The sequence below is a fragment of the Manis javanica genome, chromosome 2 (assembly GCF_040802235.1).
Source record: "Manis javanica isolate MJ-LG chromosome 2, MJ_LKY, whole genome shotgun sequence".
NCBI classification, from domain to species: domain Eukaryota; kingdom Metazoa; phylum Chordata; class Mammalia; order Pholidota; family Manidae; genus Manis; species Manis javanica.
The window spans coordinates 37179896-37205275 of record NC_133157.1 but is presented as its reverse complement, the minus strand read 5'-3'; the positions used below and the strand labels follow the sequence as shown (position 1 = coordinate 37205275).

Here is a 25380-nt window from a genome sequence, read left to right as displayed (position 1 = left end):
CGTTCCAAATGTTTGCGTTTAGCACTGGCTGAGCCCAGTGTGTAGGAGGCCCGCAAGGCCCAAGGCAAACGTGTGTAAAGGGGCCTGGACTTGTACAAAGAGCTCTTCCAACTTCACAATTTGGTGGATTATGAGGCCACGGACTGCGGGCGAAAAGCAACAGGATCTAAGGCCTCTGAGATTGTTCTGAGGCCCAGGCCCGTTTTTTTTTGCTCTGTATTTCTTGCTCGGCGGGTCCCTGGATCCTCATGATTAAGGTACTAAACGGGTTAGAGACGCCTAAAAAGGTAAACGAGGTGCCTGCAGGGAGGAGGGGGTGCGGCGAGGCTTTGTTCTGAAAGGTTCCTGTTCCGCACACCGAGCCCTACCCCATCTTCGCAGGCGCCAGCAGCCCCACCGATCTGGGAACCCCGATTTGGCCCGGAATTGCAGCAATCCCGGGTAACTCCCGCTCACGACCGAAACTCCCGCGCTCTAGGGCCCAGTGGGTGGAGAACGGGGCTCCAGAAAGTTCCACAAGAGCCAGGAATCCAGGTTCGTGCCCACCCCCACAAGGCCCTTAGGCACAGCCCCACCCAACCCGAGCTCCCCCGCACCGTTGCCTCGGTAACCGCTGGGCGGTGACAGCAGCGGGGCAGGCGGGACTTCCGGCGGGTGACGCGCCTGGGCTCGGCTACAAAAGACCACGGCTGCGGCGCGCCGGGCGGAACTTTCCAGAACGCTCGGTGAGAGGTGGAGGAGTGGCGGTTGCTCGAGCTGCGCACAGCAACACGCTCCTTCCCGTCACCCCGACACCAGCCCCAGCTTGCTTACCGGTGAGTTTCAGTCCTCGCGCCTCCTCCCGTTCCTAGGCCGGGCCATTCGCGGCGCCGGAAAACCGGATGGAGCCGCGGTCAGGAGGCTGTTGGCTCCGCGTGGACGGGAGGGTTATTGGTTCCTGTACCGAGGATTCACGTTTTGAAGATTCGGTGTGCCTCGGCCACCCATCCCCGGCACGCAGCGAGTGAACCTGAGACCTTTCCTGAAGGTCCCCCTGTTCCCAAACCTGAGATTTCCAGGGATCTACAGCCTTCGGCCTCCCCCGCCCCCATCCCGGGCGCGTCCCCTTGTCGCCGGTCGCTGGAGGGGTCGACCCTGCGCGCGCACACGCACAAGCGCACAAGGAGCCACGGGCGAGGGGCTGCGAGGGGGAGCGGGGCGGAGGCTGCGGCTTTCGCTTCTCAGGTCTCCCCTCCTCCTCTTTGTTGAGGGTTGGGCTTCTCCTCCCACCCTTTCGGTCCAGGGTGGGAGGGAGAAAGGAAGGAAACCTATAAACAGGTCGGCGCCAAATGCAGGAGGATCCTAACTGCACGTAAATTATGCTGGGTTGTAGGGGCGAAAGGGTTTCAGTAAAGCGGAGGAGCCGTAAATCCTGTGGTTGAGAAACATTCTTAGGATTGAGGGGGAGGGGCTCGCATTCTGGAGCTAGTGTTGGTCATAAACCACTCTTTGTCCCCTTTTTGCCCATATGTGTTTTTCGGGGAAGTATGGTTTATCAGATTTACCGAAGACAATAATGTAATAACCAATGGACAGAACCTATTCTAGAGCCTCCTTCTGATTGTTGCTGTCACTATTGGGGAGTAGTTAGTATTGAGGCTTCCATGAGAGAGTGGGGAACCAGCCACTTTAAGAGGAGGCTTTTGAATTACTTCCCAATTACTCGCGTAAATTCAGTTAGAATTTATGGCTGAACTATCAAAGGAATTGTTACCCTTGTAAAGTGTAGGGATAGGGGTGTTCTCTAATCAAATCTGGCAAAAAGACAGATTTCCTTGGGATTTTATTAAAAACACCAGTTGAAAGGTTAAAATTGCATTTTATTTCAGGTTGTAGAAAATGGTGAAAGAAACCACTTATTATGATGTTTTGGGGGTCAAACCCAATGCCACCCAGGAAGAATTGAAAAAGGCTTACAGGAAACTAGCTTTGAAGTACCACCCTGATAAGAATCCAAATGAAGGAGAGAAGGTAAGTAGTATATTCATACTCTTAAACATAGCTGAATAGTTCTTCAGTGACATTTATTCCCTTTTTCTCAGTTTAAACAGATTTCTCAAGCTTACGAAGTGCTCTCTGATGCAAAGAAAAGGGAATTATATGACAAAGGAGGAGAACAGGCAATTAAAGAAGGTGGAGCAGGTGGTGGTTTTGGCTCCCCCATGGACATCTTTGATATGTTTTTTGGAGGAGGAGGAAGGATGCAGAGAGAAAGGCGAGGTAAAGAATAACCTAGTTCACTTGCAGCAAATTTAAACAGCCCCATGGTGAAAGCAAATTCTCGGGATTAACCTATTGAAGTGCTTGTTTACATGTTCATATAATGTTGCAAACTGAACCTAGACTACCTCTATGATTGATGGTATAGTTCTTCAAAATGAGATTTTATGAACTAAAAATAGCTAACCAAACACTAACCTAAAGCGTGTGGGTGGGTGTATATATATACACACAATTTCAGTAAGGTTATCAGCATTTGTTAAAGGAACAAAGTATAATTTTTAAAGAATTTAAAAGCCCTTTTTACAGATCTTGATAACCCCCCACCACCAACAACAACAACCAAGTGAAAGGTATGGTGGCCTTGTTCAGACAGGAGTGAGATACAGTTCAGTTTCTCAAAGCCATACATAGCAAGGCATCAATGGAGTCAGCATTGGAACACACATTGATTGCCTCTAAATATCCTGCTGTTTAATTTTGTTTTAGCTTTATTATCAGAATGTGTGCCCTTAGCATTTAACAATAATGTGGTTTTTGGTCTGTAGAAATACTGTTACTGAGGAGTACAGTGTTCCAGTCAGTCAATCTGTGTTCCAGCATAGGTTATATAAAGAATGGCTAGTGAGTATTACATCTTAGAAGGAACAGACAAGCCATTAAATTTCACTTGGAGCTTTTAAAGATTCAGGTATCTTCAAACTGGAAATTATTTTCTCAGTTTTTCTTGAGGGGTGTGGTTTTTATTACTTTTTTTTAAAGACTTCACCCTCAAACAATTTGCAATTGAAACCAATTGCTTAGTTAGGATGGCTTGCCCTCCACAAAAATAGTGATATAGGGGTTTTTTTGTGTGTGTTTTAATAAGTAATTGACTAGCAAACTGTGGCTTAGATCAACAGAAGGTCATTTTTTGGTTTGATTCTGGAAAATACTTGTTTAATCTGACTCCAGAAGCTTTTTTTTTCTTCCCTACACAAAATTCTATAAAGCTTAAAGTAACAAGGGCAGCTTTCAGCATGCCAGAACCAACTACATGGGAATATACTTGATACAGAACCCAAAAGTAGAGCTAGAAGCAGAAGGATATAGTTGTCACCTTTGATTAGAAAATAAAAATGTTCATTAGGCATGCTGTGTGCGGAGAGGAGTTAGAGAACTTTTTTCACTTAGACATAAGGTAATACTGTTTTGTGGTGGATGAAGTCCTTGTGAAGAATCACTAGCTAAGAACTTATTAACCATTGGTAAGTGACTTCTTTTCTGTAGCCTTGGTATCCTTACAAGACCTCCACCTTCCACTTCTCATTCCGAGAAGAGAATGGCATTCTTGTAGACATTGGCCACGTTTAAATTTAGATTAATTCAAGTCAAAAATAAAATTCATTTCCTCAGTCTGCAGTAGCCACATGTGACTACTGGCTACTATTTTAGATACCATGGACATGAACATTTCCATCACTGCAGGAAAATTCTGTTAGACATCAGTATGTGGTAAGGTATATGAGACATCCAGCCTTTTGGTACAAGTAGTGCTGTCCCAGCAGTAAATGTGCTGTTCGTAGTTACGGAAGACGTAAGTGAAGACCAAATTCATCAGCTTCCCTGATTACTTGGAACGTGTGCTGAAGAATTTTTGAATGAAGTTACTGGTCGTACTGCTCCATACCATACTAAATGAAAAAGCCAAAGAATGTATTGGGACAAAAATGCAGTTTAAAGTATTGTGAAATAATCCTCTTTAGTGTATTGTGAAATCTACCTCTGTTTAAATAACACTTGGTTTTCTCAAGTGACTGCAGTTAGTGTTTCTCACTGCCATGATTTTTTAAGACAGCTACAACTACTTAGGCAAATTACTTTTTCTCACCCAATTTTCCTCTGAAATTACATCATTTTGAGGATCACATGTGATAATGTGTCCAACATGCTATAAATAATAGGTGCTCATCAGATGTACCCTGTGAAGCTCTTCTTTCATTATCCTTTACCATTTTTTACAGTCCATTAAACATGAAATGCAGCATCTCGGATTTTTAATGAGCAATTTTTTTATTCTAGGTAAAAACGTTGTGCATCAACTCTCAGTAACCTTAGAAGACTTATATAATGGTGCAACAAGAAAACTGGCTCTGCAAAAGAATGTGATTTGTGACAAATGTGAAGGTATGGTCTTCAAACATCTTTAATATAACTGAAAATGGAGCTGAAGCCTTTCTGGATATATAAACTGACAGATAACATACTACCTAAGTCTTGGAAGAGTGAGAATATGAAGGAAAAAACACCTGAACCTCCCACCTAGAGAAATATTAGCAAAATAATCAGCACTGTCTTGTGTGTCTATTCAAGATCTGATCTGGTGTCTCTTTTTTTTTTTTTTACATGGTTCAGAGATGAGCATTTTTTGTTATCTCTAAAACTTCAGAATAATTCCATTGGCCTCATAATCTGGATATGAGTTAACAATGTCCTTTTTAGAGCTTGAGCTATTTCATGTAGAGACAAATTTCTGACTATGAACGTCTAATCTTTTCTATAAGTACAAGTTATTTGTTGGAAGTAATGTTACCTTCTAAAGAGAATAAACTATAAAATGTTTTCATCTCATAAAGTAGCCCTAGGAATTTTGCTTTGAGAAGACAGCAGTCAAGATAATTGAAGCTGATTGCAGCTATATTTTGTCAAAAAAGCTGAATTGTGGATTTTTAAAGCAGCATTCCATCAGACTCTAAAATAATATGTAGTGTTCAGGAACATTCATTACTGTGTCTGATACTAAATGCACAAACATAATTTCTTTTTAAACGGTTCAGGCCGAGGTGGTAAGAAAGGAGCAGTAGAATGCTGTCCCAATTGCCGAGGCACTGGAATGCAAATAAGAATTCATCAGATAGGACCTGGAATGGTTCAGCAAATTCAGTCTGTGTGCATGGAGTGCCAGGGCCACGGGGAACGGATCAGTCCTAAAGATAGATGTAAAAGCTGCAATGGAAGGAAGATAGTTCGAGAGAAGAAGATTCTAGAAGTTCATATTGACAAAGGTGAGTTCTGAGCTACTTTTTATTCTGAATTCTTAAGTGCTATGGCAAGTTTGTTAACATTATATTTTATAATTGTTCAAAACTATCCTTAGTAGGGTTGAAGGTATGATCTTAACACCCAGAGATAGTTTTTAACTACAGAGTAAATAATGCTATTCCTTCCAGACATTTTCACACATTTGTGGGAAAAGCATTAAGAACCTCCTCACTTAATACAACAGTGATACCAATAAATGTACTAAATAGTGTTTCAAACTTAATTCACCTGTATTAAACCATTTAGTACTTCCCCAGAGGGGAAACAACTCCAAGTTATTTCCTTAGGAACTGCTAGATTAATAGTGCATTCCACCCACCCACCCCGAGACTTTGCACACATACCTGCCAGTTTCTTGTCTCTTGGCCCCCAAGTTTTAACTGTGTGACCTTTTTTTTTCACATTAGGATTTAATTATTTTACCAATTCCTTAGTTTATAATGTTTTAAAACATTTGTCGTGGAAATTTTAGAAATGTATGTAACCCCAGAATAAATTAAAATCTAATTCTATTCTGAAATTATGGGAATCTCTTTTAGACTTTGCTGTTTTTAAATTTAATAGTATACTATACATACTGTTAACAGAACTGTCAAATATGAACACCAAATACTTAAACCTACATCTACATTAACTTAAGCTCCTGCAGTGTTCTCCCATGCAAATCCTGATACTGCCCTCCCTCCACGTTTTCCCCCCTTTCATTGACCCATGTTTAGTAGAGCTTGGGTTTTTCTTTTCCCCTCTGGTAAAATGTCCCCCACTTGCTATTAACACTATGTACTTAGAAGGCATTAATTGAAAGTAAAACCATTTATGCTGCATTTATGTATGCTCTTCACAGTAATGAAACCACCAGCAAAACCTAGCTGATTAATTGCTAGTGTAAGATACTTTGCCTCATTAGTTAAAGACAGGTCATGTTTACTTTTGTTAGTGTAGTACTGGTATTGTGGTGTAAGTCCTGTTTTTGGAGGTACATACTGAAGTATTTGTGGGTTTATGGGTGTGTCTGTATTTGCTTCAAAATATGTGAGGTCGGGAGTGGTGGATGGAGGAGGTATAATACATGAAATGTTAGTCGTGAGTTGATAACTGCTGGATCTAGGTAGTTATATAGGGGTCCATTAATTGACTACATTTTTATAGGCTCATTATTTTCCATAATGAAAAGTGAGAAAATAATCAGCACTTTGTTATGTGTCTGTTCCCCTCTTGTTGAGGGGAGGGGGACCTCAGTTGATCATTGGCTCAGGAAATAATCAGGAGACAATTACTGCCAGTGTGATGACCTGCAAACACATTACATGAGTTATGCTTAGAGATGTTGTGTAAGTAGCCCTTGCTGAACTAAAATATGTGGGCCAGAGGTAGGAGGGAGGGAATCTCAGTGAAATATGTTGGCCTTTAAGAAATTTCTGCTCTATGGGAAAATACTTTTCTCTGTACTTTTGATACTAACCACATGGGCTGAAGGAGTCTTCAGCGGTAATTACCCTTTTTTAAGGGGGCTACATAATGTGAATCATTCTTGAACAAAAAGATTACTTCTTTTTTTAAATTTTTTAATCTTCTATATATAGGTTTCCCATATATAAATACTGCTAATGAAATAGAAGTGTTGATGTTAGAGTTAATAGAAATAATTTGATACAGGCTAAGTAAATAGGGAAATTGAAATAGTTAATACTAGTGGTTATAATGTTTGTCAGGTACTAACTTGGTGCCAACAGAATTTTTAATCCTCACAACAGCCCTGATGCACGTCCTTCTGGGAAAGTTTATGCTTAAGAAGGTTACACAATTTGCTTCCCCATGGTAATACAGTTAGCAGCTCTGAGATTAAAGCCTCATCTGTTTGCCTCTGGAGTTTGTGTTCATCAATATGATAGTTTTTCTCAGAAACGGAACTTATGAATTGAGATTTTGACCTTAGTTAGGATGTTAAGTGAAAGTATAAAAATTAACCTTTTGTTTTTAGGCATGAAAGATGGCCAGAAGATAACATTCCATGGTGAAGGAGACCAAGAACCAGGACTGGAGCCTGGGGATATTATCATTGTTTTAGATCAGAAGGACCATGCTGTTTTTACTCGGTAAAGACTTTAATCAGCTATTCAAACTGATTCTCACATATTTGGGGACTTTTTTTTTTTTTTTTAATGAGCTTTTCATTACTCTAGAACTTATTTCCTGGAAATACCTTAGAATAGTAGAGCAGGAAAATCACACTGGTTTTAGCCCTAAGTTGTGAAAAAGTCGAGTTGCTTTTAATTGTAAATACTGTGTAGAACCATCACTTTGGAAGAGTAAAATAGCATACAAATTCAGATCTTTTACTATGAAATACTCAATACTGTGTACGGTAAACTTCTAGTGAAGCACAAGAAAGATTGGCTAACAGTGAATGTGTTAAATATATATGGCTGATTTTAAAGCATTGGATTGGAGTAGGGTTCCAATAAATCTGTTGGGAATGGCATCTGAAGGAATTAGTTTTGAATTCATCATAAAAGGATATTCCACAAGTGTCTCAAAAATGAGAAATGTTATCAGGATTTTTATGCTAACATCTGAGGTGAATCCTTGAGTTTTTCTGGAGAGTGTTATGCCTGATTTACACATATTTTACTAACATGGATTGGAAAGAACGTCCAAGCAAAAGAGGACATGGGCTTTTACTAAGTATGAAAGATGGTATTCATAATGTACCAAGCACTATATTCATGCACATCAGTGATTCTATGCTTGAAATTGGCCATATCCCCATTATTTAATTCCATAGAGCCTAAAAAATCCAGGACCCAGCTAGGGTTTGTTTGTACCATAATGTCCTCTCTCCCTAAAGAATGTTTGATTTCTTCTGGTCTCACTTTTGAGAATTTTTTCTTCTCCCTCTATGTGAGGAATCAGATTTAAAATTAGGTAATGAAACTATTCAAATTATTCAATGATGATAAGTGGTACAGGCTGTACAGTGTTTGTGAAAGGATTGTGAATCCATTTTTAGAATGGGTAGAAAGGGCATCTTTGTGAAAGATAATCTTGCTGTTAAGGAAACAGTTACCTGCCATGGTACTTCTAATCATTGATGATTGAAAGACGTAACATATTTACGTTGATACAGACGAGGAGAAGACCTTTTCATGTGTATGGACATACAGCTGGTTGAAGCATTGTGTGGCTTCCAAAAACCAATATCTACTCTTGACAACCGAACCATAGTCATCACCTCTCATCCAGGTATGCTAACTAGATGAGATTCTATTTCTTTACTAGTTATTTCCTTTTTACTGGCTGCTGGTAGGTACTGAGAAAACTGGTATTTGCTTAGTCACATACCCTCGTCATCTGAGCTGAAATTACTGTCTTGGCTCTCTTTTGGGAGCCGCTAGAAAATCCATATGAAAGTATTATGGGGCTGCTTATATGAATTTATCAGTGCGCTAGCTATGACTTTGCTCTTCTGTTCATTTTCCCTGCCTCAAAAATGTGACTGTATTTAAAAGAAGAACTTGGCTTCAATGTTTTTAGGTCAGATTGTCAAGCATGGAGATATTAAGTGTGTGCTAAATGAAGGCATGCCAATTTATCGGAGACCATATGAAAAAGGTCGCCTAATCATCGAATTTAAGGTAAGGTATAAAGTATTCCAGGAATATTTGCAAATGATAAGCTTACTAAAATCAAGTAACAGTTAAATTTTCTGAATGACAAGAAGTATAAAATTTATATTCCCCCTTGTCTAAGAAGAAATATGTTGAGCTAATAATACTCCTGTTAGGTTGAGCATTTTTTGTTCGTGAGTTGGGAATTGGTTTGTTTGCATCACTAGTGGCTAATGGTTGGTTGAGGGAGGGATGCATGGCAAGAGGGTATTTAATTAATGAAAGGCTATAACTGGGATCTTAAAAAAGTATAGCAGAAGCACTTAACCACTGTGGATTTTGGCAAAATAACAACAGTGCTTGGTTTGTTGATTACAGCAGTTCATAAAACAACTCAACCACTTGCCTCAATCCTAAATTGGCCTCTTACATATATAGTATTTGTTAAAAACATTTTTGGTAAAGGGCTATCTTGAATAAGAACTTTGCTAAAATTGTCTGCTAAAAGGGATTAGAATATGTTAGTGTGTTCTCTGTTTAAAAGTGGTTGATAGAACAATGATTCAGTGCAGTTTTATTATCAGTATTTTTAACAAAGACTGTTTGTTTTTTATTTTACTTCAGAGTACTAGATGGTGTGCCTTTTAGAACAGGTGTTGTAAACCTGGGATTGGCAGATTTGCTGAAAGATGAGATTATGTGTTTTTCTAATGATGAAGCAAATCAAATTGAATTTAAGTAGAAATTTCTTTTTATAGGTAAACTTCCCTGAGAATGGCTTTCTTTCACCGGATAAACTCTCTTTGTTGGAAAAACTCCTCCCTGAGAGGAAGGAAGTAGAAGAGACTGATGAAATGGACCAGGTAGAACTGGTGGACTTTGATCCAAATCAGGAAAGACGGCGCCATTACAATGGAGAAGCTTATGAGGATGATGATCATCATCCTAGGGGTGGTGTTCAGTGTCAGACCTCGTAATGGGGCCAGTGAATATAACACTCACTGCTGGCATTTTATATGCAGTAGTGAATGAGTGAAGGACTATAACCATAACTCTCTACTTGATATTGTTTTGTTTTAATATTCAACTATAGTAGTGTTTTATTAAAAGTTAAATGAAGAATGAAATCAAAAAGCTGACTTTGCCCTGTATGTATGATGACTTAAGTATGTAAGATAACTTTAATACCTGTAAAAAAACTACTACTTTAGAAAAATCTCCCCTAGTATTTGTTAGGTTATATCTTGTAATTGATTTCAGCTGTGTACAAGAAATTAGAATGAAAATGCTAGGTGTATGTACTGATTTATTAGTGTATGAATTGTTAAGCTTTGAAAGTTAAAACTATTTAACTGGCAATCAAATAACTGAATTTGTAGAGAAGTGTTGGTCTATTATAGTTACATTGAGATTTCATTGTGATGCTTCTGCATTCTGTTGCCTCAACTGTTAAAAGATGGCATGCTATATAATTTAGCCTGTGGTATCAGTGATAGGAATGATACCTTTCTAAAGAAGGAGTTTATCATAATAGGCTGCTTCTTGAGGGCTTGCACTTGTAGAATTGCATTCCCTTTTGTGCCATCTTTTTTTTCTTTAAATACATTTAATTATACCAGTCCTGATTACATATTTTTTTCTCTTTGGACCACAGTAAGCCTCAAGTAGTGACTTCTGGAGCAGAGTACCATAAAGTTAGTGATGAGACATTTACATGGGGAAGTAACTTGCATGTATGAGATCAGAAGGTATTCTTTAGGTATGTTCCAGGCTTCCTTTAAACCATTTTACTTAAGCTCCAAAGTAACTGTAATGTTGGTAGTATAGCAGATTACAATGAATAGCTTTAATTGTATGTGTTCAAAAGTCATGTTCACAAGCTTAAATCCTGGGTATCAGGATTTAAGCAATTCTTGAAATGTATGAATGTCTCCTTAATACACTGATTACAAAGCATTTCCACTGTGTCACTACACGCTTTTTTTACCCATCTTTGCTTCTAAGATAGGTAACTTCATGTAACTAGTTAGTTAACGTGTGTGGTGTGTGTGTGTGTGTGTGTGTCTGTGCGTGCACGCACACATGCAGGGGGAGGTGGTTAAGAACTTGGCAAACACTGGAGTAAGAATGAGCTTTCTGCCTGTTTTTTCCTGTCTGGTTTTGCTACAGCTCCTATAATCAAGAAGCTTAAACATTTCCAGCCTGGAGGTGGCTCACATTTTAAGTTAACGTCATTAAAAATACTTGAGTTTAAATGGAGAAACTAAAACTAAGGAATAGTTCCCAAGCCTTCAGTGTTACAGTGACACTCCTAATTGGTAACCTGTTGTCTCCTTGCATTGTCTTTTTTAGTCTGTACCAGACAGCTACTTGCATATATTTGGATATGAAGTAGGTGTTCAGAAAAGCATAACAAAATACTCAAAATAATGGCTGTGACAAGAAATGTTAGTTTTTACTGGATTTATGTATAGATTCCTAAAATTTCTACAATGACCGGTTCTATAATTCATTTAAAGTTATTTTCATGAGGGAAATAAAAACCACAGTGAGATACTACTTCACACCTAGTAACCTAAAATGAAAACATGAGAATGTGGAGAAATTAGAACTCTGTACATTGCTGATGGGAATGTAAAATGATGCAGCTGCTATGGAAAAGGTGGGTAGCTCCTTAAAAAACCAAACATGGAATTACCATGTGACCCAGTAATTTTAGTCCTTGACCCTGGTATTTGTATGACCATGTCTGTTAGAGCATTACAACAAAAGGAAACCTGTGTATCTAACGGATAAAATGTCAATGAATGTATATAAGAGCAAATACTGTATGCTTCCACTTACATGAAAATAAGCAAAGCAGGTCACCAAAGGCTCGAAGGGGAAGGAATGAGGAGTAGGTGCTTTAATTGTTGGGGGTGATAAAAAAGTTTTGAAATGCAATGATGGTGCTGCACGACATTGTGGATGTAAATGCTACTGAACTATACACTTAAAATGGTTAAAAGATTTCATTTTATATATGATGTACCACAGTAAAAATCCTTTAGAAATAAAAGTACAACCTGGAGAGGCAGAAACTGACAAATTTGTAGTCTAAAACAAAATGAATGCCTCTTAGGACACTAAGATCATATCTCAGAACTTTGACCCAAGGTTGTCACAACCATACGAGTGCAGTTCCTAGCCCTACCTAATGGTAGGCATTAATTCTAATGCCTTTTGTGTGATGCTTCACCTGCATTCATACTTGAAGGGAGTAAGAATCAGGTGACTGTCCTATGAATATGCTCGGGAACATAGTAGCAGATATTCCTGTGTGTGAAATTAGTGTCATCTTTTCTGTATATGGTACTGGTTCTCAAGCTTCATTACAATTGGAGTTAGAAAACTTCAGATCATTAGTGATTTGAGTCCCAGCCCTCCAGAGATTTTGATGTAACTGAGTGGCAAGTAACGGTTTGAGGCTCAGACTAAGGGAGCTTCCCAGTTTAGATCTATACTTAGTGGAGTTTATTATCCTCTGAAATGTGGGAAGTGAAGCGTAAGCTATAAAGGCAATCAGATTGCCAGCAAGCTACAGCAGTACAAAGATGTTCTTTCAAGGGTTTTCAAAGGTTTGTACTTTATCAGCAACCTCATGAAACTGACAAAACACCTGTTTTATAGACGAGGAAGCTGCTCTGGTCACCTGGTTCTCAAATTCAACAGTGCTTACTGAGCTCCACTAATAATTTCTGATTATGAAGGTCTGCGGTAGGACCTGAGAATCTTTGAGATGTAACCGGGTGACACTTAGAACCACTGTTACGGCTCAAGTAAAAATTCAATGACAACAAAAACGGGAATCCATAATCTTGTAATTCAGCTCTTTCTACTCATCTCACTACCTGTGGTGTTCATGTGGTACTCATGGATTCTTTATCTCTACCCATACCTAAACATTGAAGAGAAACTGACAACAAGATGCAAAGAGAGTAAAGAAAATTGAGTTTTGAAATCACTTCATTTTCAGTGTGAGCTCCATGAGTGAGATATGTAAGTAACCTCTGGAAAACTTCCATCAACTGTATTGTGGGAATTATAATACGCTGTTCATTAAGTGGTTCTGATGTAAGTCTGCTTACATAAGAAGGGCTTAATATTATTAATGGTAGTAATATGTTGACAAAACTAGTGAAGATAATTGTGCTTGAGACTGTTTATTTAAAAAGCTGCTCTGAAATACCATCCTTAGGTTGTTCCATGCTTTCCACTCATTCGAGTGGGGGATAGGACAAATGTCCTTAACTTCATAGAATTATCTTTAATGGCACGTATTTTAATTGCTAGAGAAGAGTATCAGTTAAATTGGTGGGCTGCAGCAGAGTACCTTAGGGAACTTAACATAGTTGCAGGAGGCAGTTCAGTAGCCCCCCTTTATTTGTGGGAGTTACATTCCAAGACCCCCAGTGGATGCATGAAACCACAGACAGTATGGAACCATATATATACTGTTTTTTCCCATACACTCATAGTAAAGCTTAATTTTTAAGTTAGACACAATGAGATTAATACAAAATACTGTAATAAGAGGGCAATGTGGCCTCCTTTGTACTCACCCTTAGGATGTAAGATGATAAAATGCCTGTATGACAGAAGTGAGGTGACTGACATAGGTTTTGTGATGTAAGCATTAGGTAAACACTGACCTTACTACATCTGGAGGATTGTATGCTGCTTCATCTCTGGTAACAAACTGCAGGAAGTGATAGGCCCCTGATTGCCAGCATCCTGCTCCCATTCACTAAGCCTCTGCCATTGACCCTGTGATAACAGAGGCAAGGAACAATCTCCAACAGCCAATTTGTAAAGTGAAAAAGCCCAGTGATGCGATGACATATTGAGTCCCTAACAGTTGGCTGTGGTGGGTATGCAGTGTACCTCTGTACCTGTAAGGGCTTCACTGCTCATCCTCACCCAGACCCACAGCAAAGGCTCACCAGACCCAACCATCAGCCCAGAGGGGCAAAGCAGCCCTGGAGCTCACATGGCCCACGGTCTGGTGTTGATGCCTTTCTGCTCAGGAGAGCTGGAGAAGTCCTGGAGATGTTGACTGTGTGTGGCCCTTCTTCCACCTAGGTCTCTCCCCAGGGCTTCCCCTGCCTTCTGTACTGGGAGATAGCCACATGGGCCTTAAAAAGAAAAGCGAGGCAGTGTAAAGGGAAGTGCTTGTTTCCACTTCTAAATCAAGTAACACTTTAGGTTTATACAACATGAAGTTGTAGACATGCAAAAGGGTTACCTGGGGAAAGCAGATCTTGTGTCACACCAAGCACTTTTTTTTTTTTGGTATCATTAATCTAGTTACATGAAAGATATTATGTTTACTAGGCTCCCCCCTTCACCAAGTCCCCCACACATACCCCTTCACAGTCACTGTCCATCAGCGTAGTAAGATGCTGTAAAATCACTACTTGTCTTCTCTGTGTTGCACAGCCCTCCCCGTGCCCCACCATACTATACATGCTAATCATAATGTCCCCTTTTCTCTTTCCCCCGCCCTTATCCCTCCCTTCCCACCCATCCTCCCCAGTCCCTGTCCTTTTGGTAACTTAGTCCATTCTTGGGTTCTGTGATTCTGCTGCTGTTTTGTTCCTTCAGTTTTCCTTTGTTCTTATACTCCCCGTATGAGTGAAATCATTTGGTACTTGTCTTTCTCTGCCTGGCTTATTTCCTGAGCATAATACCCTCTAGCTCCATCCATGTTGCAAATGGTAGGATCTGTTTTTGTCTTATAGCTGAGTAATATTCCATTGTGTATATGTAACACATCTTTATCCATTCATCTACTGATGGACATTTAGGTTGCTTCCGTATCTTGGCTATTGTAAATAGTGCAGCGAAAAACATAGGGGTGCATCTGTCTTTTTCAAACTGGAGTGCTGCATTCTTAGGGTAAATTCCTAGAAGTGGAATTCCTGGGTCAAATGGTATTTCTATTTTGAGGAACCTCCATACTGCTTTCCACAATGGTTGAACTAATTTACATTCCCACCAGCAGTGTAGGAGGGTTCCCCTTTCTCCACAACCTCGCCAACATTTGTTGTTTGTCTTTTGGATGGTAGCCATCTTTACTGGTGTGAGGTGATGTCTATTTGTGGTTTTAATTTGCATTTCTCTGGTGACAAGTGATGTGGAGCATCTTTTCATGTGTCTGTTAGCCATATGAATTTCTTTAGAGAACTGTCTATTCAGCTCCTCTGCCCATTTTTTAATTGGATTATTTGTTTTTTGTTTGTTGAGGTGCGTGAGCTCTTAATATATTTTGGATGTCAAGCCTTTATCGGATCTGTCATTTATGAATATATTCTCCCATACTGTAGGATACCTTTTTGTTCTATTCACGGTGTCCTTTGCTATACAGAAGCTTTTCAGCTTGATATAGTCCCACTTGTTCATTTTTGCTTTTGCTTCCCTTGCCCAGGGAGATATGTTCAAGAAGAGGTCACTCATGTTTATGTCTAAGAGATTTTTGCCTATGTTTTTTTCTAAGAGTTTTATGGTTTCATGACTTACATTCAAGTCTTTGATCCATTTCTAATTTACTTTTGTGTATGGGGTTAGACAGTGATCCAGTTTCATTCTCTTACATGTAGCTGTCCGGTTTTGCCAGCACCATCTGTTGAAGAGACTGTCATTTCCCCATTGTATGTCCATGGCCCCTTTATCGAATATTAGTTGACCATTATATGTTTGGGTTAATGTTTGGAGTCTCTATTCTGTTTCATTGGTCTGTGGCTCTGTTCTTGTGCCAGTACCAAATTATCTTGATTACTGTAGCTTTGTAGTAGAGCGAGATCCCTACCCCCACCCCCCCACTGTATTCTTCCTTCTCAGGATTGCTTTCACCATTCGGGGTCTTTGGTGTTTCCATATGAATTTTTGAACTATTTGTTCCAGTTCACTGAAGAATGCTGTTAGTAATTTGATAGGGATTGCATCTAATTTGTATATTGTTTTGGGACACCAAGTACTTTTTGAAAAAGATAAAATACATATTTAACAGCTACTAACCCAGAATTATCTTCTCCTGGTCTCCCCAGACACTACCATTTGTCCTGCACATGCCTTGCAGCTATGCCACACTGGAGTGCCTAGAAAAAGTTCCTCTTAATTTAGATCAACCCTTTACTTCCAGCTCCTCCTGGGAGCCTTTCCTAACTCAGTAGGGCTTGATTAGGTGCCCTTCCATTACCAAAAACACAACTCAAGATCTTCTCTTATCCCATTTCATTTATTCCTTTTAACTTGCATTTCTTCCCTATCATATGACAAACTGGTCTATTTTAACAATCCATCCTCAGCACCTCAGCAGGAACAGATATTTGATAGAAAGGCCTAGGAATGAATGGTGATGACTAGGTTCTTGCTTATGAGCCTTGGCACAAAGTATTTTTTTTTATTTTGTTATCATTAATCTACAGTTACTTGAGGAACATGTTTATTAGACTCCCCCCATCACCAAGTTCCTCCCACATACCCCATTATAGTCACTGTCCATCAACAAAGTATTTTTAAAAAATAAAATTCAACTGAGTAAACTTGAAGATCTAGTTGACTTTATTCAATGATTGGTGAATCAGACAACATCCTCTCTAGTAGACAGAAGCTCTGAAGAGCTGCACAAAATGAAAGGATTTACAGAAGAGTAGGAAAAGGGAATTCCTAACAAAGAATGATTATTTCTGGAAAGGTCACCTTCCTCTGGGGGATGGGCGGGGTCTATCAGGCACATTACTTCACTAGCATTGGCCAGGTAATTCCACATTGAGTGTTAAAGGTTACATGCCTGGGAGAGGCCGAAACTGCAGTTAGGTTGGGTATTAAGTCTCGGTTTGCTAACTTAGGACTTAGCACAAGTTGACTCCATACTGGCCTGCTGTTTCCTTTTTCTTAAATAGTGTGCACAATTGCCAGTTCATGAGGTCACAGGCTAAAACATGCAATTTCTTGCAGATCGTTCTAAGGAATTTTAGCATAAGCTGTTTTCTCTTTCCACTTCTTTCACTGGGATGGCAGATTTCATTTACATGAATTCATGGATTCACGGCTTTCACCTCTCAAAATGGCAGCAAATGACATTCTGTCAAAAGCTGCAGGTTTTGTGGCAAAAAGAAAAAAAGTTTTGGGAATATAACCAGGAAAGAGGAATTTAATCTTAGGGTTTCTATGAATGCAGCCAACACTAAGCATTATTAAAGCAGGCCCAGAATTAGGCTGTATTTCCAAATTACAATCAAAGGTAAATTATAAGACTGCAAAATTTTTTTAAGTTCCCAACTACTTTGTGCCTAGTAAATGCTAAAATTTAAAGGGGGCATAAAAGACCTACACAAACAAGGTCTAACTTTCTTGAAATGGTACCAGTATCAAGATCAACTTGAGTTCATACTGCATCATTAGTTGAAACAAAACACTGTCAGGGGTTTTGTTGGCTTTCAACTTTTTTCTTTAACAGGTAATGATGCACATAGCAAAAAAAAGGCTTCTAAATCTCAGGTCCTTTTCTAATTTTTCTTCAAAACAGCAGCACATTTTCAATGCCAAACCCTCCTTCACATACAAAGGGGAGATGCCAAAACTGAATTCTCATAATGGATCCTGCAACTAGTTCTATCTAGAAGATAGAGATGATATTTTTTTAGAGTTGGCCATAACATGGGAAAAGGTACAGCTAAGACAAATGAGTGGACAGGTAAGGGCAGTGAAATGAGAGTCTATGCAACACCTGACTTTTTTACATTCAGTTTATCCTTCTACCCAGGAACTGACTTGCTACTGTACTTAAAGATTCATGGATAATACTGTGTTCCACCCACCTTCACTTGACTCTAAGTAAATGTTAACTGAGTGAGCATTTATTTACATTTAAAACAAAGTCTCCAGAAAGGCATAGAGTTTATTGACATCTAAAAAAAAAGGATGGGAACAGCAAACAGCTACTGAATACGGGACAGTTAGCTCTTTATTTACAGGTTTTACTGCAAGAGGTACATTTTAATCAGCACTTCCAATAATTAAAGGAGTATAATTTTTTCCTAGAAATACCATTATTTCATTCTCCAGGTAGATTATTGAAAATATTAAGTGACACCACAATTAGAAACAGATGAATACCTTTAAAATATGTAAAAAAGAGTAACTGCTACTTAAACATGTATTTGCACAAAATAATTATTGTGCCTACCTCAATTTGCTTAGAAAAGCTGGCCTAAAAAAAGAAAGCAATACATGAATATCAAGTACATGATATCAAGCTAGCTTAAAAAGAAAAGTTGAATTAGGGTTTCCAGAGCTTTAGGAGGCCATCTTCACTGTAGGTAGCAATCAGGTTCTGGTGAGGGTGATGAGCGATACCAATCACATCCTTCTCGTGAACCTGGAAAACAGGGTTAGGGTATGTGGGTCTATTAAAAAATCATTTTGAAGAGGCTTCCAGGGCTGATTGGAAGAATGGTGAAGCTTCCATTTCTTACCAAAGGAATCAAGCCTAATGCAGCCTCAAAAAGGGGTAAACACACAAACCAAAATTTCAATGAGGCTATCACACATGTTTATTTTTCATACTGTTTTTCACTATGTGTGAATAATACTTTGTTCCAAATCACCTCCTCACTATAGCAGACCCTAATCATCACCATTTTGTAAATTCTAGGCCAGGATAGTGGCTGAGACCAAATGATTCCTTCAACTCAGTGAACCTGTATTGTCCACGCCCTTCAGCTAGAGGACACTCTCCGTCTCACCTTATTTTACTCACATCTTAGATGTGTACTCAGGCTTCACAGGACAGATGCACCCAAAGTACTCATGATTAACATGAGATTATTCCCTAACATGCGTATATATACAATTTTTTATATGTTCACCATATTTCTTTTTCTTCCTGGAACAGAGAAAACTACATTTTCCCTGTCCCCCTTGAATTTAAGTTGTGGCCATGTGACTGAATTCTAACAAGAAAAGAATGAGATGATTGGTGCACACGGTATGTAAGGGTTCACGGGGAAGACAATGCAGCTCAGAGAAGACAAATGGGGACTCTGTGGCATCTTACTACACTGATGGACAGTGACTGCAATGGGGTATGGGGGGGGGACTCGACAGTAAGGGTGAATGTAATAACCACATCGTTTTTCTTGTGAAACCTTCGTAAGAGTGTGTATCAATGATACCTTAATAAAAAAAAAAAAAGTTACATAGGACTGAGTTAACTGAAAAAAGAATGAGGAACAAATATAAGCCACTTCCAGATATGGATCTTAATAGCATCCAGTAGAGTGCTCCAGCTATCTTTTCTCCTCCTGACATCTTGGAGGCCACATATTCCAAATGACACAGCTATGAGAAGAGGAAGGTTATCCAACTCCTATCACATCATGATATAATAATAAACTTTCATAGTGTTAAGCCACTGAAATTTAGGGATTGGTTATTAAAGCTGGCATTAATTAATCCTTGTACTGATACAACACACAATTACTTAAAGACATCATTATCAAATCGATCTGATGGGAATGTAAAAGTAATTTGCCAATAAAAGGACATGGAGATAACTAGCTCTGTCACTCTCCAATTCTTCTGTGGAAGATATGGCTAATCCAGCTTGCTAGACAGGCATGCTCCTTTCTTTCTTTTCTGTTGTATATACACGCATCCTATCCACTTTGAAGCTGAGAGCTCACTGAAGGATGATTTCTCCTGAGACAGGAGGTAATTCCATACAATTACTACAGGGCCCTTTATTTAATGATAAAATTTTTATGTTTTTTATACCTAGACTCACAGTGACAGCAGTCTGGAGAAAGCAGGTTACTTCAAAATTCAGAAAGATACAAGCATTAATGTAATTTCTTTAGATGGCCTATGTCAGTAATACTCACTGTCAAAGTTCTCTCCAGTTTGCCAGTGACTGTGCTAAAGCAATAGAGCACAAAGTCCTCCCCTACACAGTAGATCCATTCACCGCGGGGGGAGAGGGCACAGCAAACAAAGTCACCACCTTCTCTCTTACCAGAGCTGAAGCTTCTGACAATCTAGATCATACAGCAGTGTAAGGCAAAAACAAAACATCTGGATTAGCAGCAGTTCTGACATCTTAACATTGTTATTTTGCTCTTTTGGTTTACTGTCCCCTATAATGAGATCACCAATTCCAATCATCATGTGCTAAATCCTCTTGCCTAAAAAATATTCAACAGATAAGCTATCTAAAATGAGTGGCAGTCATAAATTTAGAATTCCTACGTCCCAAGTCACCAATCCTGCTCTTTAGTCTACTGAGTCATTTTATCTGAAGCCAATTCACTACCACATATACAATAATTTCTAAATCATACGCCATTGGTTCTCAATGCTCTGGACTCATGCTCCCCAGTTTCCTCTTTCTAACAGAATGAGATGCTCTCCCCATGTAGGACAGAACTCTGTCTCTAAGTCCTTGCTTGCTCTATTTATATACTACTAAAATCACAAGTCAGGCTGACAGAAACCAACCTCAATGGCTAAAAGGTTACATACCACATGATTCCATTTATACACCATTTTCAAAATGATAAAACTATAATAATGAGAAATAAATCAGTGGTTGTCAGGGGTTAGGGTCTGACTATAAAGGTATAGCACAAGAGAGTTTCTTTGGGGGTGATGATACAGTTCTGTATCTTGATTGTGGTGGTAATTACATAGAATCAACTTCCCACTTCAAAATGAATGCATATAAAAAGTGGTAAAATCCAAGTAAGATTTTTTGAGTTAACAGTATTGTACCAATGTCAATCTCCTGGTATTGGTAATTGCACTAAGGTTATAAAGGACATTATCACTGGGGAAAGGGTAAACAGGCACCCTCTAAACTGTTTTTGCAATTTCTTTATGAATCTAAGATTTTTTAAAATAAGAAGTCCTCCAAATCAGAAAACAAAGAAATGGGCAGGAAATTGGACTATTATGCAGGGGCCCAGCAAGTACTACAGACCAGCCATCTGAACCATGGGTTCTAAACTACTAAATTATCAGTTATAGGGACTAAAGAGTTGGAAAGAGGGTTCCATACATCAGCCCCTTGGTATTCTCCATGCTCAGCAGGATCCACAAGTGCCCAGGCCAACATTTCAGTAGCACCACAACACATTCCCACAGCTTGAGACCTCAATCTTGATGTCCTAATGTCTCTGGTACTACAAAAGTGAGGTTCCTTGGGAACCATGCAGGTGTCCTGACTAGAAATACACATCATAAAAACACTGTTGTCCTTCTCCTATGAGTTTCACCTTAGATCATGTAGTGGCTAGGAAATGTCCGAACTTGGTAATCCACAGACTATATACCTCCCTTACCCAGAGATTACTATCTTAAAATCCTCAGTGAGATTCTGAAGGAGACTTAAAGACAGATCAGAGCCTCATTTATCCAAAGAATGCAAAAGAAGGTAACCCTTTGAGACACTAAAGAGATATACAAAAATGTATAGTTTAAATAAAAGTGCCCAAAAAACAAATACAGAGCATATGGTTTGGGGCATGGTGAACTCATATTTGGTCACTGGAAGGGCCAGGACCAAGACATGCTGATTTGGGAATAGCCCACAGGATCTGTGCAAAGGCACTTTGTGAGCACTCACCTGCCCCTGCATGTTCATGATGACCACTGTGTTTGATCTGTTGCACACCACAAAGTGCTCTGGGTTTTTAGGAAGCAGGATCACACTGTTGACAGTGATATCTGTCCCTGCAGTGCTGCCCAGCGATTTAAAGGTATTTGAACATTCTGTGGTCTTCATATTCCAGATCTATGACAGAAAAATTTAACGCATGAACATTTTGGGGGTATAAGAATTTTTCAAAGTGCTGAGGTTTAGAAAAATGAAAATTAGATTACTAAAATATAAAATTGACTCAGAATAAAAAGCTTCTTTCTTGATTTTCAGTCCAATGAAATACCAAGCATTACCATACGCATAGTAAGCACACATCACCTATTTGCTGATAAACTGGAATAAATAAAAGTCACAAAGCTAAATAATAAAAATCTTTTAAAAATCTATAATCTTTTCTTTAAAAATTTTCCTAACAAGCTATCTTTGAAATGAGCTATGTCAACACTATTACAGTCATAAACCACCAGAAAACTACCCTTATCTGGATATCAAAATCAAATGGAGGTTTTTTTTTAGAGTTACGTGCTTGGGACCCTATTCTCTGAGATTTTGATTTGGTAGCTCTGGGGTGGGGATAGGTGTGTGTGCATTTTCAAAAAGCTCCACAAATGATTCCAGTGTACAGCCTGAACCACTGAACAGAAGTCACGATGTTAATGCACAGATGGGGATCCATGAAGTGGAAGCCACTCTTGCCACTTGTATTCTCTCTCCCAGTCCAACATGTCTTCTGATAATATTTGTCCCTGCTAATACTTTTCACGTTGCCCTTCTGGGCTGTCAGGAACTGAAGGGGTTAAATCAGACATCAGCTATTGAAATCTGAGATGTGCTTAGAGAAGGGATACACCACCCATTGCATGGCATTGTCCGACACCATTCAATGAGTTATAAAAGCCTCGAGGGTGTAGACTGCGGTGTTTCCTCTGTGCTGTCAACAAAGCATAGCACAGAACAGATGCTGAATATCTAGAACAGGAGGAAATAGTTGCCCCCACTAGTGGCCCCTGTGTTTATGAGAAAATTGTTACTTTCCTAATAAATACTGTTACCATCTGCCCCAAACTCCTCTCTCAAGCGCAGTTACATTGGAGAAAAACATTTCAGGGATCAAGAGTTCTACAACTTCTAGTGTGTTCTGTCCAAAAGGCCAGAAGATGCTTTACCCTACTCACTGCACAACTAAAGGAAAAAGCTAAAAAACAGAAAGGCCTAGACAAACCACCTCCAATGGCCTTTTACACGTTGTGAGGCCCATATACATAGCATGAAGAGGGCAAATTTCATCACTGAAATACTAAAAGCTCTGTGTATCTCTCCATCCATCCTGAGGAAGAATACATCTCCCACCCTCAGGTTTCTTGTTTTAATTCCCAAGCCAGAACAAGCAATCTCAGAGGATGGTCTGACTTCTAGGTATTTGTATTAAAATGTTTAGTATGTCTTCTACCACAAAGCACTAACTTACATTAGGCAATTTAAATGCAAGTCTAGGATGTACATGGAGTGTCTCAGAGATCTCCAACAATATTCTGTTTGGATTTCTCATCTTTCCTAATGAGGCCATCTCTTGAAATAACTAAATCTCTTAAGATCCATTACTTTCAGCTGATAGCCAAGGGCAGTAAGTATCTGAGAGGGAGCTTAGTTCTACTCTACACCTCTCCTACTCCTTCCTCTGTGAACGGATGCTGTTAGAAAGGCCCTAAATGTGGGGGGCCAAGGGTGGAGTGAGGTTGTGTAATAAGAAATGGATCTATTTATTTGGGCACTGAGCCCTTTGTGAATTTGACTGTTCTGGATGGACCATACCTATGGTAAGATAGAATTTAACCACTGTAATGGGTGATGACTTAAGTTTAGGACTTCACCCCCTCCCTCTTTTCCTACACATGATGAAGTCTGTTTTTATTTTGTAGGTTTGAGATTTGAGGTCCTTAGGCCAATAGGTCCTTACTCACAGAATTTTACTATTGTCTCAGACTCACCCAATTATGGCAATAATAACTAGTAAAGAGATTTACTTCACCAGTTATTACCATTATCACCACTGAAAACTCAACAAAAATGGAATATATGCCCAAAATAAACCAGTAGCAAATACTTAACCTTTACAGTGCCATCAGAGGATGCACTAATAATATAATGTCCATCTTGAGTAAATGTTGCTTCATTAACAAAGGAGGAATGGCCACGAAATTCCTTCAGAGTTTTCCCAGATTTTAAACCATGAATTCTATCACAAAAGCAAATGAAAAGAACAATTAATATTCTACATATTATGGTTGGGACCAAGTGTTGAATGTATTTTAGATGAATCATAGAAGTTCATGTTACAGTATTAGGTGATTAGGATTATGCAGTTATACCTATAGTATAATTTTCATTTTATCAAACAGTCAAATAAAACAAGTGATTGACACAGAGAGTGGTAGAAAATATGTCAATAATACCAAACGCTTCTGTTCAAAGACACACTTGGCTGGGCCACAGGAAACCATTTGTAATATGCCCTCTAAGGTGATTTCTGATGCAGGTGGGTCCAAAGACCACACTTTAAAAAACATTAAACACTGCTATGACCCCTTTCTAATCTCAAGTGTACAAAACAACAGCACTGGGTAAGCTGTAATCTGACTAGGGAAATGAGGTTTCACATACCCTTTCTCTCCAAATAATACCCTATTGAAAATATAAGGAATCACTAGGACCCTTCACTAAGTGAAGGCAGTTAGGAGACTCTTACTTACCTAATTGTCTGGTCAAAAGAGGCACTAAGGATCTGACTGCTATCCTTAGAAAAGCTTAGACAGGTGACACCTTTACTGTGTGCTCTTTCAAATCTCCTCAAGCACTGTCCACTCTGAATCTTCCATACCTTTACAACACACACAAAAAAAAGCAAAACTTTGTAAACAGTGTTCCACTCTAGCCTGCAGAGCCAACAAGATGCAACGCCCACTAATGTACTAAAACAACATAAAAAATGCATGCTAATACATAAGAACAAAGCAAGGGGAATAAGGGGAATTACGATTAGCACACATAACTTGGGGGGGCATGGAGAAGGCAGTATAGCACAGAGAAGACAAGGAGTGACTCCACAGCATCTTACTACACTGATGGACAGTGACTGTAATGGGGTATGTGGTGGGGACTTGATAATGGGGGGAAATCTAGTAACTACAATGTTGCCCATGTGATTTTATATTAATGATATCAAAATAAAAAATAAAAAATAAATGCATGCTAATAGCTGAATATATGTCTGGTACACATAGTACAATGATAACTGAATCCTTTGAAACTTAAACCTCTTTCCTTATAAATGATTAAAACAAAAATGTGTAAGTTCAATTAGCAGAGACCATTTCTGTATTTTACCTAGCCCAGGGCATTTTACCAGCAATTAAATACAGACCATAGCTAATCGCTGTAGACCATCCCACTTCCTAAAAAAAACAAAGTATAATACATCATGTAAGGCAAGCCAGGGTGGTACAGTGCAAAGGGTATAAGCAGATCTAGACTGAAATCCCAGATCTATCACTTACCAACTGTGTGATCTTAAATTATTGGACCTACCTAGGCAGTTATTATTGGGATTAAACAAGAAAAAAGTGATTAGCATAAAGTTGATGCTCAACAACAGCTGTTATTAAGCTGAATATCATATATAGGACACTACCTCATTGCAGAACTCTCAAAACATTTACATACAACAGTTTGTGC

The 25380-nt window shown here is 39.1% G+C and overlaps 2 protein-coding genes across 4 annotated transcripts in view; one reads left to right on the top strand and one right to left on the bottom strand.

Moving 5' to 3' along the window:
• Positions 1 to 639: 639 nt before the first annotated feature.
• On the top strand, positions 640 to 10904 carry DNAJA1 (DnaJ heat shock protein family (Hsp40) member A1). Its single transcript, XM_017671549.3, has 9 exons — positions 640 to 815; positions 1869 to 2010; positions 2082 to 2259; positions 4321 to 4425; positions 5076 to 5303; positions 7322 to 7436; positions 8468 to 8583; positions 8875 to 8975; positions 9707 to 10904. Exons 2-9 carry the CDS (start codon positions 1879 to 1881, stop codon positions 9923 to 9925), a joined length of 1194 nt encoding a protein of 397 aa, XP_017527038.1. The 5' UTR covers positions 640 to 815; positions 1869 to 1878; the 3' UTR covers positions 9926 to 10904.
• Positions 10905 to 17869: 6965 nt separating this feature from the next.
• Positions 17870 to 25380, bottom strand: part of SMU1 (SMU1 DNA replication regulator and spliceosomal factor) — a 42981-nt gene continuing 35470 nt past the window's right edge. For all 3 annotated transcript variants that reach the window (XM_017671550.3, XM_017671552.3, XM_017671551.3), the window contains exons 8-12: positions 24399 to 24526; positions 23758 to 23884; positions 21613 to 21780; positions 19874 to 20026; positions 17870 to 18369 (exon numbers count right to left, since the gene is read on the bottom strand). In XM_017671550.3, the coding sequence (XP_017527039.1) occupies positions 18271 to 18369; positions 19874 to 20026; positions 21613 to 21780; positions 23758 to 23884; positions 24399 to 24526 (675 nt within the window). In that variant the 3' untranslated portion in view covers positions 17870 to 18270. The remainder of the gene's footprint in view (positions 18370 to 19873; positions 20027 to 21612; positions 21781 to 23757; positions 23885 to 24398; positions 24527 to 25380) is intronic.

Excerpts from the sequence above, each read along its gene's own strand:
- DNAJA1 (XM_017671549.3), top strand. The coding sequence starts at position 1,879 with ATGGTGAAAGAAACCACTTATTATGATGTTTTGGGGGTCAAACCCAAT. Across the intron at positions 4,426-5,075 it reads GATTTGTGACAAATGTGAAG|GCCGAGGTGGTAAGAAAGGA; the intron begins GTATGGTCTTCA and ends TAAACGGTTCAG. Across the intron at positions 7,437-8,467 it reads GACCATGCTGTTTTTACTCG|ACGAGGAGAAGACCTTTTCA; the intron begins GTAAAGACTTTA and ends ACGTTGATACAG.